Genomic DNA, 15,367 nt, shown 5'->3' on the forward strand with positions numbered 1-15,367 from the left:
ACTTCCATGGACTGAGAAATGACATTTCAACTTAGTAATAACAGTAGTGGAACTTAGATTAGGTAGTAGATTGATCTCAAACCAGTTTGAATAAGAGTCTACCAGTACTAGGTAATGTTGATTGTTCCACTCAATAAGACAGTGGCTACTGTTGACCAAGGTAGTTCAGGAACTTGACTTAGCTGAAATGGTTCTTTCTGCAAATGTGGTTTAGTACTATTGCATACTGAAGAAGAAGAAATTACTTTATCAATATCTTTTGCTAGAGAAGTCCAAAATACTAGTCCTGTCAACCTTCTTTTGGTAGCTTCAGTACCTGGGTGACCACGCTGCAAAATCTGAATGTATTCATGTTGTAAAGAAGCAGGAATAACAATCTTAGGACCTTTGAAAATAATGCCATCTTCCATCAACATCTCATCTCTGTAAGGAAAGCAGGGTTGCACTTCTGGTGGTACACTAGATTGCTTTGATGGCCACCCATCACTGATGTAGTGATTGAGCGTTTGCAAAACTGGATCAGTGTTTGTATGATCTCTGAGCTCATCAAGTCTTGTGGAAGAAAAATTGTGCACTTCCATGACATCAAAGTCAAGATTCTCTGTGTCAAGCTGTTCCATTGTATTTCTGGGTGATTTGGATAAGGTATCAGCCAGATAAAGAAGTTTGTCTTTTGTATAGACCATTTTGAAATTGTACTTTTGCAATTTAAGCATCATTCTTTGCAATCTTGCTAGAGCTGAATGCATAGACTTCCTTAAAATAGTAACCAGAGGTTGACAACCAGTTTCAATCTGAATATCTCGACCATAGATATAACTATGAAACTTGGAACATGAAACACTATAGCCAAAAGTTATTTTTCAACCTGAGCATACTGCATACTGCATTTCAGTTTGGGTAAGTGTTATAAATGAGTAAGCTACTGGTCTACCTTCCTGAAGAATGACTGCACCTAGACCAAATCTTGAAGCATTGCAGGAAAGAGTTACTGGTTTGTTGACATCATAGTATCGTAATGTAAGTGGAGTTGCAATTTTCTGCTTAAGGTCTTCAAATGATTTCTGGTGATGTTCTAACCATGACCATGTGACATTCTTATGTGTTAGCTCTCTCAAAGGCACTGTCAACTCACTGAAGTCTGGTATAAACTTGTCTAAATAGTTGACCACACCAAGAAAACATTGTAGAGTCTGTACATTATCTGGTGCTGACATCTCAAGAATGGCTGCTTGCTTGGATGGTCTGGTTTCAAGCCAATGCTTGTACATAAATCACCTACATATGTAACTTCTGGTAGTCTGAATTTGCACTTTAGAGGGTTGAGATTCAAGTTCACTTCACATGCTCTGTCTAGATATCTTAAGATTTCTGTCATGCTCTGCTTCACTATTGCCTCCGACTAACAAATCATATACTATTATGGCACAGGGATAACCTGAAATAAATTGCTCTACTGCACGCTGAAAGACTTCACTTGCAAAATGTATTCCAAATGGCATCCTGAGAAGTCTGTATCTTCCAAATGGGGTATTGAATGTAGTCAGTAATGAAGATTTGCCATCAAGCATCACTTGCCAAAACGAACCTTTTGCTTCTAAGACAGAAAAACAGTGGCATCCGTTATTAGAGCTGCGACTTCCTTGACTGTATGCATAGGATGATGAAGTCATTTTAACGTTTTGTTCAAATCTCTTGGCTAATGCATATTCTGATTTCATCTGATCCCTTTTTGTGAGCTGCTCCCGTGGACGACACCCGTTCGGTAGGTTCTGTGACTGGACAAATTACACCTTGTGGCAGCATTTTGTCCATCTGGGATTTGACTTAATGCTGCATAGCTATCAAAACTTTTTTTGCTAGTCTGACCACTGGACTGATCTCCGGGTCTAACTTCATAGAATACACAACTGGAAGTTTGCCCAACTTGTCATCAAAAACATTAGCATACTCTGAAAAAATAGTGTTAGTGAAGCAGGAACTGGGACATGTGCTTATTTGATGAACTTTGGTAAAAGAAAGCAGATTCATTCTCAAACTGTCTCTGGGACCTACTAATGACTGCACAGGTCTTCGGACTACATACAGCAATAATACGTTGTTGTGTGTGCACACCTTTAAACTAATACTTTGCTGAAGCACATTTTGATTTAATTACAGTATTCAGTCTTCTTAGGTACACACCTGCCATCAATTAAATTAAAAGGTGCTTCAACAAGCTATTAGTTTAAGGGTGTGCACACTTATGCAACCAGCTTATTGTACGTTTTTTATTTTTTATATTTTACCCCAAACAGATTTGTTTGTCTTTCAATTGAATTGTACAAGTTATAGGTCACATTAAAGGTGGGAAAAGTTTTGAAATTATTTATTCTGGTCTCATCTTTTTATATCACAGAAACCTGGCATTTTAACAGCAGTGTGTATACTTTTTATATCCACTGTGTGTATGTATGTATGTATATATATATATATATATATATATATATATATATATATATATATAATATATATTTTTGTAGTTTAACTGATTTCTAAATGTTATTGCTGGCTAGTACAATGTCTTCAAAGGATTCTAAGGTAACTAAACCCTCTGAGTTTAAAAAATGTGTCAAGTTTAGTCAAAAAACATGTATTACTGACAGACATGCCATTTGCGTGTACTGTCTTGGAGTGATTCACCTCCAAGAGTCCTGTGCCATCTGTCACTCTTAGCCACAGGGTGTTATTAGAAAGAAAAAACAAACTCATACTGAGAGGTTTGTTGAAGACCCCTTTTTCTGAAGCAGTTGAAGAAGGTCAAGATTCTTCAGTCAGGCCAATCCCCTTCTTCAAAGTTGGACAAGTCAGGGAAAAGGTCCTCATCTTCTAGTTCTCAGTCGAAGCCATCTAAATAAATTACCAAAAGTTTCATCTTCAGACCCGAAGGCTGTCGGGCCCAAGAAACCTACCTCGACTCCTTCAATTTCTGTGCCATTGGGATTTAATTTGCGGAGCCAGTCCCCTGAATTGGAACCAGTGTCTCCCACATTAAGGTCTCCATTGTTGCAGTCCTCCAAATCTCCTGCTCCCTCCACTTGATCTTCCAGGAGCTTGTCCGATGAGATAGATTATGTGGTGCAGAGGCTGTTAAAGACACTGTCACTCACCAAACTGTTGTTGGATCCAACCCAGACAGCTTTGGAACTGACTAAACCTCCCATTTCACCGTTGATTCCTCCTCCTCCGATTCAATCTCAGACCTTGGAGCCAGAATGTCCAGAACTGATTGTAGTGGAACTGTCGGAGCCAAGACCTGACGCAGGATCTTCTGGTCTGACTATTGCTCCGATGTCCTCAGCTCCATCCAAACTCAAGGAGTCCAGGAGCCGATGCTCTCCAGTCGGATCTGGGTAGGGGAGTCGGATCGGTCAGTTGTCAGATCCGAACTTGCCTCTTGGGACATCAGCTCGGGTGAACTCTGCTCCTACCTCAGCATCGGAGCTGACCCCCTTGGTTCCGGGGATTCCCTCGGCTTCTTCGGAGCTGGGAGTTTCCTTGGAACAGAGGTGGGGGCTTTCAAGGTGATGAGGAGAGTGCTGTCTCCACAGACAGGCCCACTCTCGGGCCAGGACATTCTTCCCCCAAAGGCACTGGTGTCTGTTTCAGTACCACTACATCCACAGAGACGCAGAGACCTTAAACCTCAGGATGCCCCATTGGTTGACTCCCTCTCTTCTGAAATCTGTCTGGAATACCCTTCTGAAGAGGTCCCCCGGAAGAGGCTATGTAGGGGGAAGCAATTAGACTCCCCAGAGGAGTCCATCACATCGGATACAGACCTTGATGATTCAGAAGGGTCCCCAAGATCACCTTCTGAGGATGTCTCCTTCGCAGACATCCTGGAAAAACTAAAACAGAGAGGAAGCTGGAAGTCCATCAACCCTTCTGAGAAGGAGTCTGTATACTTGAAGGCCTTTGGGTCTCACCTTCTGCCACTTGGGTGTCACCACCTTTCAACGAACTGATGGACCTAGTTTGTCAAAAGACGTGGGAGTCTCCAGATTCAGTGGAACCTTTTCCTCGGAGGCCAAATAAATTCATCATATCACCAATGGACAAAAATTTTCTAAGCAAAGGAGTCCCAGTAGATGCTATGGCTGTGGTGGCAGCCACCAAGAAAGAAGTCTCAGAGACGTCCTCTTCTGTCCATCAGCCGAACAAAGAGTCTGATACAATGGACAGATATGGAAAGTGCATCATTTCTTCAGTGATTTTTGGGCTTAGATTGCTGAATCGTCTGACTCACTTTACTAAACTTCAGAGAGATCACCTGAAAGAGCTAGGAGATACCCCCCAAGGTTCAGTAGTTGAAGGAATATCAGAGAAAGTTTCCTCTCAGCTCTCCACCTTAAACTCAGTGGTCAACTCTTCCATGAGACTCATTTCTTATACAGCAGATGGAGTGAGCAGAGCTGCAGGTTCAGGAATTTCCCTAAGAAGACATCCCTGGATGTGCTTGTGTGACTTTGTGGAGCCCTTTAAATCTTCTTTTGTGAACTCCCCTTTCGAGGGCTCATCTTTATTTGGGTCAGAAGTTAGACACACTAACCAGGTGTGATCAAGAAGGAAAGATTTTCTCTGCTGTAGGAGTCCATTTTTCCCTTCCTACCAGACCTTATCCAAAGGGTCAAAAAGGAGGTTTTGAAAATCCCAGAGAGCTTTCCATGACACACGTGGTGATCCTTCCCCCAGGGTCAGAGGGGGAAATAGTAATGGAAGATGCCGACCACACGGCAGAGGGGGTCTGCAAAATCAGGGCGACACGGAGTCATTCCTTGGTAAGCCCTTTCAGAGCCAGAGGTCCGCCTATCCATCTCTGGAGGCAGTCGGGGGCGCTTATCTTTGTACCCAGAAGCCTGACTGACATTAACAAAAGACAAGTGGGTACAACGCATCATATCCCAGTGGTTATTCCATACTCTCTTCTCTCCTCGTCCCAAACATAAAAAACATCCCGGATGTTCCACCCAGTCAAAGGGAACAGGCAACTCTAGAAGTACAAAAGTTGCTAGACAAGAGAGTCATCCAGACAGCCCCCGCAGACCAAATAGGATCCGGAACTTACTCAAGGTTCTTTTTAGTTCCAAAGAAAACAGGGGACTGGAGACCCATCCTTGATCTCAGCAAATTAAGCAGATCAGTAAGAAAGTCAAAGTTCCGGATGGTAACGCTGCAGTCAGTACTCCCTTTTCTGGGACAAGATGATTGGATGTGCTCTATAGACCTCCAGGATGCGTTCTATCACATAAAAATGGACAGGCGATCCAGGAGTCATTTGTGTTTTCGTCTGGGAGCCGGTCACTAACAGTTTAGAGCTCTGCCCTTTGGCTTCTACAGTGGCTACTGTTCACTCAGTGGTCCATGCAGGAAATACCCATGTCCCACCAAATTTTGATAACAGAATCTTGCAAGAAAGACCTTCGTTGGTGGGTTTACTCCACTCGGGACATTAGGTCGACCCTTTGTACTTTTCCCAGCCATTAGCCACAGTGACCACAGACACTTCTCAGATAGGGTGGGGGGAGCATTATCTGGGAAGAACAGTCCAAGTCACTTGGCAGGATCATGAGGCCCATTTGCACATCAGTGTCCTAGTGATGAGAATGGTGCTTTTAGCATTGCAAACATTCCAGGACTCCTCCGCTAGGAACTGTTGCAATACAGACATGTCATTTGTGTGGTACATAAACAATGAGGAACCAGATCTTACCCCCTTTGTCGGGAGACACTGAGAGTATGGCAGTGAGCAACCTCATCCCAACGCTTTCTGGTAGCAACGCACATCCTGGGGAAATCCAACATGATAGCAGACAAACTCAGCAGAGCTATTCTAATTCCTCACAAGTAGTCCCTGTAACAGGAAATGGCAGAAAAGATTTTCCGCAAATGGGGCCAGCCTTGCTGCAACCTTTTTGCCACATCCATAAACACTAAATGCAACAACTACTTTGCCCTAATTCCCCCCTCTGGAGGAGTCACCAAGGGAAGCACTTGTCCACGAGTGGCCTTAGGGTCTCCTCTACGCTTTTCCTCCCTTTCCGTTGATACCCAGAGTTCTTCAGAAAGCCAGTTGCTTGGGAAGGAACTTGATGCTTATCACCCCATACTGGCCTCATCAAATGTGGTTCCCCTTCCTGTGGCCTCATCTCCAGGAAGAGCCGTGGATTCTAAACCCAGTTCCAGACCTCCTCTCGTATGCATCAGGGATGCTCTGCCCCTCCCTTCAAATCTTCAAGCTGACAGCTTGGCAGCTCCAATTCCAACCATAGCCAGGCTCCCTAACCTTTCTCCATCAGTAAAACATATCCTGATCTCATCTCATAAGACTTCGACGAGAAAGTTATACAGAAGCAAATGAAAAAGATTTTCTTCATGGGCCTTGAATATTCACATTGATGCCTTCTCTGCCCCAATAGCTTCCATTCTTGAATTCTTAGCAAAGCTATTTAATAAAGGCACAGCTGCTATTCGAGTTCAGTTAGCAGTGATATCTAATCTCCATTTAGGTGAATCGGGCCCCCATGTGATGTCCCACAGACTTTGCAAAGCTTTTCTTAAAGGTACTCTTTTATTAAGACCATCGATTAAAGCCCCTCCAGCACCATTTGACTTGAATTTTGTCTTATCCCATTTGATTATTCCCACTTTCGAGCCTGCATCATCCTGCGATCTCAAGTATTTGACTTGGAAAACAATTATTGTGATAGCTATTACTTCTGCCAGAAGAGTTTCAGAGCTGCAAGCGTTGTCGATAAAGCCCCCTACATGCTTTTCCAGAAAGACAGAGTATCCCTACGAACAAACCCATCCTTTCTTCCCAAAGTATGCTTAGAATCTAATTTGAACCAATCCATAGAACTACCAGTCTTTTTCCTCAAGTATGAGAATAAAGCAGAATATATGTTGCACCAACTGAATGTACATAGCTAATTATGTTTCTGCTTACATAGGACAAAACAACTTCAGAAAATCTGACAAATTATTTGTATCCTTTTCAGACTCAAAGAAAGGTGCCCCTGTGTCTAAAGTCACACTTTTAAAATGGCTATCAGATCGTATTACCTTTGCTTACCAATCTCAAAACTAAGTACTTTCCTATAAAGTAAAAGGTCATTCTACAAGAGCTATAGCAACCTTTTCTGCCTTTCGGGCTAGACCACCTATTGATACTATTTGTGCTGCAGCAACATGGGCAAGGCCACATACTTTTATCACTGATTACAAAGTTGAATTGGCCTCCAGGAACAGAGCCTCCTTTGGGTCCACTGTTCTGAAAAATATTCTCCCTTCAGCCACTCAAGAAAGATGATGTTGGGGACGTTGTCCCAACCTGCTAAGATTGAAGGTGAGATAGGACAACATCACATAAAGAGGTTATCTACTGACCATAACATTCCATGTGTGTTGTCCATCTCACCTTCATTCTTACATCCCACCCTCCTTCCCCCCAGCCGTTGCTCCTGGAAGACCGAGCTGACGTAATTGGCTATTAATCTTCTCTGACCCTCTTGATTGCTCTATAAGGTATTCAGTGACTTTTATTTAGTATCTTAGTTATGTCTGCAAACAAGGTCTGGGTAGCTCTCCTAGTGCATGATGGGATAGGGTTTTAGCCACGAGCTAGTGGAAGACCTCGTGATTTTGTATAAGGCCTAGTCAGAACCAAAGATCGGTTCCAAACCCAACCTGCTAAAATGAAGGCGAGATGGACAACACACATGGAATGTAATGGTGAGTACATAACTTCTTTTTATACCAATCAGAGCTCCAGTCTATGTGAAGTAGTAGTTTATACCAAAACACAATAATTCACCAAAAAACATGCAGTCACCTTGTTTTATTTATACGTAATGTGCCCTTTTTGCCCTTTGTTATATTCCTTTTGCTCATTTAATCTCTTTTCATGCCCATTATATTTCCTTGTGGTTGTTTTAACTCTAAACATGCTTGTTTCGCAATTCTGAGGTTATTCTAAACCACTTATGTGCTTTTCTGGTTGTCGTTTTATCAACTGTCTTAATTTCAAACATTTTGTATGATTAATAAGCTTTTTCTGCTTCTCTTTTGCTTAAAAAACATTTTCATGCTATTCATTTGCTTAGTAATGTGTTTTGTGCCCTTGTAATGCTCCATTTTATCTTTTTAAATAAATAATTTTCATTACCTTTAGCTTGTTTCTGGCCCTTTTTTTTCAATTCACTTAGTTTGCCTTCACCGTTAACTCTGCACCTCATGGATCTGAACAGCAATCTCTGGTATCCCAGTTCTGACTCCATGTCGCTCGCCTAGTCAGTATGAAGTAGACAAACATTGTGGGTTCTGTTCAAGCAGATTTATTATGTACAAATACATTAGAAATGAAGCTAAATAACTTTAACTTGCATACAGACTAGCTGTCTCATACATAGATGTTCACACTCTGGCTGTACTCACAAAATGGCACTGAAGCTAGCACCTGCCTGCTATTTATATGCATGTTCAGGTCTTAGAAATGTTTCTTAAAGATACAACACACATGTTATTCTACAGTGAGGATCTGTGCACACAACATCAGGAGGATATATTTCCATAAGAGCAATATACTTGATTAAGGTGAGAGATAAAAAGAGGTGGAACTACGACTTTGAAAACTGAAATAAATAAGCTGGGCAGACAGATTAAACGTAGTGTATGACAAGATCAAAAAAAATTTGAACAACATTTAAATAAAGATAGTGTATAATAGGAAACAGTTTTATAGATAAGTAAGGTGTAGGAGTAAATGCATACAAATTGCTAAAGTGTTTGTAGACTCTAAAATGTATTCTCAGACACAAAAGATTGTAGATGTGTTTACAGATTCTATTGCAAAGCAGTTCGGTTCCACAAAAAGGGTGCTAATTTGTCCTAGTGACATCAATTAGATTATATTGAAAAAGAACTACTCAAACTGGTTCCAAACAAACCAAGGAGAGGAGACAGAATTAGTAATAATTATCTGAGAGCACTTTGGCATGAACTTGTAGTACCATGTAGAAAATGCATAAATATAGTTCCAGGTATAGAAAACTTCTGGAAGAACCTCATGTTGATCAGGAATGAACGCAGGAATGGTTAAGGAGAGGCAAATTCAAACCAAGAGACGAAAGGTTAATATTGGCGGCCCAAGATAGTGGGCTGCATACACTTTGATTTACAAAGTTCATTGAACATGTGGGAAAAACAGACAAGTATAGGTTTTGTAAAACTGAATTAGAAACAGTCGCACACCTCATTGCTGGTTGTGACATACTAATGGCAGAAGGACTGTATACTGAAAGGCATAATAATGTGGCAAGATTGATTGTTGCACTGGGGATTGTGCAAACATTATGGTATTGATGTGGCTGAAAAACACTGGAAAGATGAGCCACAAAGCATCATAGAAAATGATGGTTTACATCACATGGGATCATCGATTACCAACAGTTCAAAAGACAGATGTTGGAAAACCAGATATGGTGGTCCATGAAAAGAAGACAAAAGTAGTATTGATCACTGAAATCGCCACACCCAGTGACTACAGTATCTTGCGTACTGAGAGAGACAAAGTTATAAAATGTCAGGATTTGCAGGCAGAAACGAGAGCAATGTGGAAAAAAGATACCTAGACAGTCCCAATTGTAGTAGGAGCAATGGGTCTTATAAAAAATAATCTACAATTGTATTTAGATATGTTACCAATACATGTAACTCTGTACAAATTGCAGGAGGAGTCATTACTGGACATATTGCGGGTGCTTCGAAAAGCACTTCTGGCTGACATCAAAGACTGAAACAATACTAATTTCATGACTTTAATCGAACTTTGACTTAGGAATGGAGTCCATTCCTGTCATAGTATTATAAATCCAAAAGGTTTGCAGAAATTGAAAAAGAGAGATTCCATTATGTTTATTTACTAGGTAGTGTAAATATGGGGAGATACCTCATGGCTGAAGACATGCATTTGTTAAACCTGTCTTTATGGGAAATAGAAGTAGGAAAAACCCAGAGTTATACAGACCCATAAGTTTAGTGTCATGTTGTGGAAAAATAATGGAGAAGTTTATATTGGATAAATTATTGTCAGAATTGGAATGGTTGGGACTTGAACCATATATCAACCTGCATATGTTGAAAATAGATCTATTACTACCTACAACAAGACCTTCGTTGGTGGGTTTACTCCACTCGTGACATTAGGTCGACCCTTTGTACTTCCCCAGCCATTAGCCACAGTGACCATAGACACTTCTCAGATAGGGTGGGGGGAGCATTATCTGGTGTTCTGTAACAGTAAATAGTAGCTACTATGACTGAAAAATTGTGCTGTAATGTAATTTATATAGATTTAACTTTAGCATTTGATAGGGTCATATACAAAACACTTATCAGTTAATTAGACCAACTAGGTATTGATGTACTCTTGATAAGATGGATAGCTGCATGACTTAAAAAAATGTGATATGGCAAGTGTCATACATCAATTGGGCAGGCAAAATCGAGGTGTCCCATAGGGCTCTGTCCTAGGCCCATGCTTATTTAGATTGTATCTTTCAATTCTATCTTTTTCATTTAAGGTGTTCTGCAGTCTGTATGCAGATGACTTGAAAAATGGGAAAACTGATTATACCTGTTACAGATAGGTATATCACCAAACGAACTTGACGAAATTGACCATTTGGACACAGGAGAATAATATGCTGATAAATACATGAAAAACAAAACATACGAGATTTGGGACACATAAATTTAAAGGTGAAATGTTAATACAGCACACAGTGATTGAAACCTTAGATTTATTTAAGGACTTGGGTATATGGGTAGAGCAAGCTTTGAGTTTTTCTAATCATTTCAACCAATTAGTAACTGATGTAGAATTATAAGTTGTATAAAAAAAGATTTATAAAGTCTAAGAAATCAGAAATGATGGACTCATTGTTTTTTAGTTATGTTAGACCCAAATTTGAGTATGGAATAATACTAATACTGAAACATTATAAGAAAACAAGTGTAAGTAAACTAGAACAAGTACAGCAGAAATATACCAAGGACATCCATGGATGTGAAAATTTAAGTTATTAGAAAATCTAAAATACCTGCAGTTTTACAGCATCTCATACAGATATTTAACAAGAGACCTTATTCAGTTATACGGGGCATTTAGAGACTACCTCTGGGAATGCTTAGGTTATCAAGCAGTAGTAGAGAAATTTTAGACAACCTATGTAGAAGATTCTGTAAAAATGAGAAGTGTACTTAACTGGTTCTCTGAGAGGGTAGCTGATGCTTGGAGTATACCACCAAATTACATTAAAGCAAACTCTAGTTTAATTATTTTTAAGAACAGCCTGGATACTTATTATGGGAACAACTGTTTTGATATATTATGCTAGAAGGGCATTATTGCCCGTGCTTAAATCTTTACATGTATGTATGTGTTGGAGGCAGGTTTAGTTTAGGGCATCATTGCACAACTCACTTTTGAATGTTAAAATAAAAGTTCAACATCTGAATACGTATCAGGCTTTAAAGGTAACACCCACCTCATCATGTTTTCTTCTCTGTCATGTGATGGACAGGTGAGTTGTGGTGTTTTGTTGTTTGGTGGAACTGACCCAGGAATTAATCCATTTTGGTGTGAGAAGGAGTTGGTTGAACCTTGATGGCTAAGTGTAAAGTGCTGAGAAAAACACTCAATAAAGGCTAGAGTCCGTCAATAACAAGTACATGTTTTCATCTACCACATGATGTTAGTGTTTTTGCAAGTCTTTTAGTACAGCAGAAACTGGGCATATTACCTAAAAAGGTCAGTTTTTTTCTTCAGTGACAGCACTGGAGTTAAGTGAAACTATGGTAAGTATGCCAGAATTATTTTGTTATGAATCTCTTTAACTAGACTATAATCTCTTATTTCCATTTTAACTTAATTTGGAGATGCCTGTAAGATAAGCTGCTTCTTGTACTGTACTGCTTTTGATATTTAGTTTCCAAAGTTTGTTCAAATGTAGTAAATCATGTACTAGTTTGCAGTTACTTATGCAGGACTCCTGCTAACAAATGCTTTTCCGTTTTTTTCTTCTTCTTTTTTCTTCTCCTTTTTTCTGCTGCATTGGCAGACACGATCTTTCTGTTTTCATAAAGAACTTATGAAGAGGACATTAGGGAAACCTACATATGCCTATGAAGCTAGGGAGTATTTTGTAAGTGGATGTATGGTTTTCAGACCGTACATTTAATCCACAGTCACTAACCGCATTTACAGAATTAGTAGTGTTGGAACTGATTTAACACATGCCACACAAAGAAAAATAATTTATTTTTCCCATAATAAACAGTGAAGATTTTTTTTGTTAAATACATTACAAAAATAACTACTAAAAGTATATGCAAATACAGTTATGTGGTCTCCAAAACTAGGCTTTTGGGCAAGGAGAGCAAGGTATACAACTACAAGCCAAGCTAACTTCAAAAAATACTTGATGTTCTTAAGGGAAGTAGAGAATAATAAGGAAGAAGTGCATGACAGCAAAAGTCATTAATTTCTGGAGAAAGTAGTAACGATTCTAATAGTCATTCAGTTCTGGCTACTTAGTGCTCAAATGACTGCTGGTAATTGTAGAGTACCAGTCAGCATAAAGTAAAATTTCTTAAAAACAATTTATTCAATTTCAGCAAATTTTTATACAAAATAGCTTTAAATTTTGTTGATATTTTTTCTGAAATACCACTAAAGAGTTATTCTAGGATTTCCTCAATTTCTTTAGCTACAGCCGTTAGAAATCAAAGAAAGTTTATAGTGTGATTTTGTTTTTTCTTTTTTGCAGATGGTTACTTAAATTTGTTGCCTTTACTCAAGTTAAACAAACATATTTGTAATGCCATGACTCTGTAAGTGAGGTTAGTGTCAGTGACTGTCAAGGGATTCATATACCTGCTAGATTCATCCTGTCGTGTGTTACTCCAGCTTGTTGCTTCCTGGTGTCTCTCTGTTATTTGCTGCAGGCTGTGATCATTGTGCTTTCATTCTGTGTAGTTAAGATAGGAAATAATATAGCTAGACAAATGCATGGAATTGTAAAGAGCAGATGAGTATGTCAAAACCCAGCTATAGCAACTATAAACAACATTCATGTCCTTTGTTCTATGTTTTGTGCATGGATTTAATGTTGCTTAGAAGGAAATTGTTTCACCCCATTAAATAGCTAGCTTAGTAAAAATAAACTGTGCAAAATTGTAATTATTAGTGTTCTGCAATAGACTGCTGGCAATTTTTAACAGAGATATTGCTTGTTCACTGTTTGTGTACTTTCTCTACAAAGTTGTACACATTTTAGAACAAGTTAGCACTTAACACATTCAATATCTTTTATAGCCAGTTAGTGCCACGGCTGTAGTTTACCAGGTTTGTTATTAGTTGAATATGTGTATTGTATCAATTTATCTTGTACAGTAAAAAATAAATGTGTATTGCTTATTCATTAAGCTATTGCTCAGACTGCTTGTCTGTTGTAGTTTGTAGGTTGATGTCTGTTTTAAAAGAGGTACTGCAGTCAAAATATATGGAATCATTTGAACTCAGAATTTCAGTTAATGAAGCCTGACATCCCAAAATGAGGTCTAATGAATTGTTTTGTGTAAAACATGTAATTTTAGCATTTTAATTTCACTGCCTGTATAAAGTTGTACACGATACTGAAGAAGTCATAAAATTGCACCATTAATTCACCATTTAATTCCACATTTTTCTAATGCCTTCAGCATCTAATTCCAGATTTTCCCTTGCTTTTGGGAACACTAGGTTTAAATGTCACATTTTGAGTGCGATTAGTTAAAAATGACATTGCTGTTTAAAACATTTTGCTTTGAAACATGATGCAGGTTTTAACCTTTTTGGAGTGTTTTTCCTTTTTATTTCATTTTACCAGAACTGGTGGGTCTGGATTAACACATTATGAATATTTGCTGATTAACTGTTTGAACAAGAAGTTTAATGATTTATACCTTTTGCTAATCTTAAATAATTTGTGGGGAAGCACATATACATGATGAGATCATTTCCTGGTAGATTCAGTGAACAAGGTAATATATGCAGTTGTGTTAATTTCATCATTAATTTTTAGCACAAAAGTTTTGGAATTTTCAGCTCAACAGGATGGTCCTTAATCTGTATTCAGGTTCATCTAGTTTTTATTTGTCATTGACTTAAGTCATAATCTTTTGCCCCTGTATTAGTGCAACCCTGTAAACTATTCTTTTCCAAACATGAATTGTAGTGTATATATAATATGTGGACCACTTGGAGATTCTCACTGCTGTTTTTAAACAAAACAACTGATGATCTGATGTCAGTTTTCATTCTATCCTCATCTGATGTGTTTAGATCCAGTCGCTCAGATCTGACTAAGCCATTGCTAAAGCTCGTGACAACCAAAAACTCTCGAGCTTGTCTCTTACCCAGAATGCACAAACCGTAAGTTACCTCAGATCTCATTTGCCGTTTTCAGCAAATTACATGGTTTACCATTCCTCTCAAGCTGTTGAGAGAAGTGTTTATTATCTTATAAAACCCTCCATTTCCTAGTAATTCTAATATTTCTAATATCCCTTACCTTTCTCATATTATTTCTGTACCGTTATATATTTATTTATTTAACATTTGTTTACTGGGAAAGTCCAACTTTGAATGAAGCCGATTTTCACCAGAGGCCCAGAGAGAAACACTCCAGGTGCATGTCTTTGTAACATGGGAGGAACTGGAGTACCAGGAGAAAACTACATGAACACAGGGAGGACTTGCAGACTCTACAAAGAAGGCACTCCAGCCAAGAATTGAACCAGAGAACCTCTTGCTGTGAGTCGACAATGCTACCATTGCATCACTGTGCCATCTGTTATGATAGTTAGTTAACTTTATCTTTCTTTTCCTTACACTGTGTACTTCTAAATTAGTATTGTTAGTAATTTTCTGTCTTTCTAGACCTAGTGTAGTCTATTCTACCATAGTTGGTACCTTTCCTACTGCTCTTTACTATTTCCCCAAAAAATATCTGTTTTTTGAAAGTGATTTTCTGTGTTGTGATACAGTATCAGGAAAAGGTGCCACTGGATTCAGAAAGTGCATTAAATGTGGGCATAAGCTTCCTGGGTCCGATGCCCACACTTTGTGTTTACTGCCTCAGTCCTTTACATTTGCAGGAAGACTGTTCCCTGCGCCACTGATTCAACCCCAGGGTGCTTGTAGAATGAAAAAAAAACAAGCTTATCTTAAAGGGTGTATTACCTTCTGCCTTGGGAGAGGCTATATCTGGAGATCAGTTTCCCA

At 39.0% G+C, this 15,367-nt stretch overlaps 1 protein-coding gene across 1 annotated transcript in view; it reads left to right on the forward strand.

Moving 5' to 3' along the window:
* Window positions 1-15,367, forward strand: part of FNBP1 (formin binding protein 1) — a 2,646,599-nt gene that overhangs the window by 1,692,164 nt on the left and 939,068 nt on the right. The window contains exon 11 of the mRNA XM_044058144.1: window positions 12,162-12,245. Within this exon, the coding sequence (XP_043914079.1) occupies window positions 12,162-12,245 (84 nt within the window). The remainder of the gene's footprint in view (window positions 1-12,161; window positions 12,246-15,367) is intronic.

The sequence above is a fragment of the Protopterus annectens genome, chromosome 16.part0, assembly GCF_019279795.1.
Source record: "Protopterus annectens isolate FY-2018-M chromosome 16.part0, PAN1.0, whole genome shotgun sequence".
Classification (NCBI taxonomy): Eukaryota; Metazoa; Chordata; order Ceratodontiformes; family Protopteridae; genus Protopterus; species Protopterus annectens.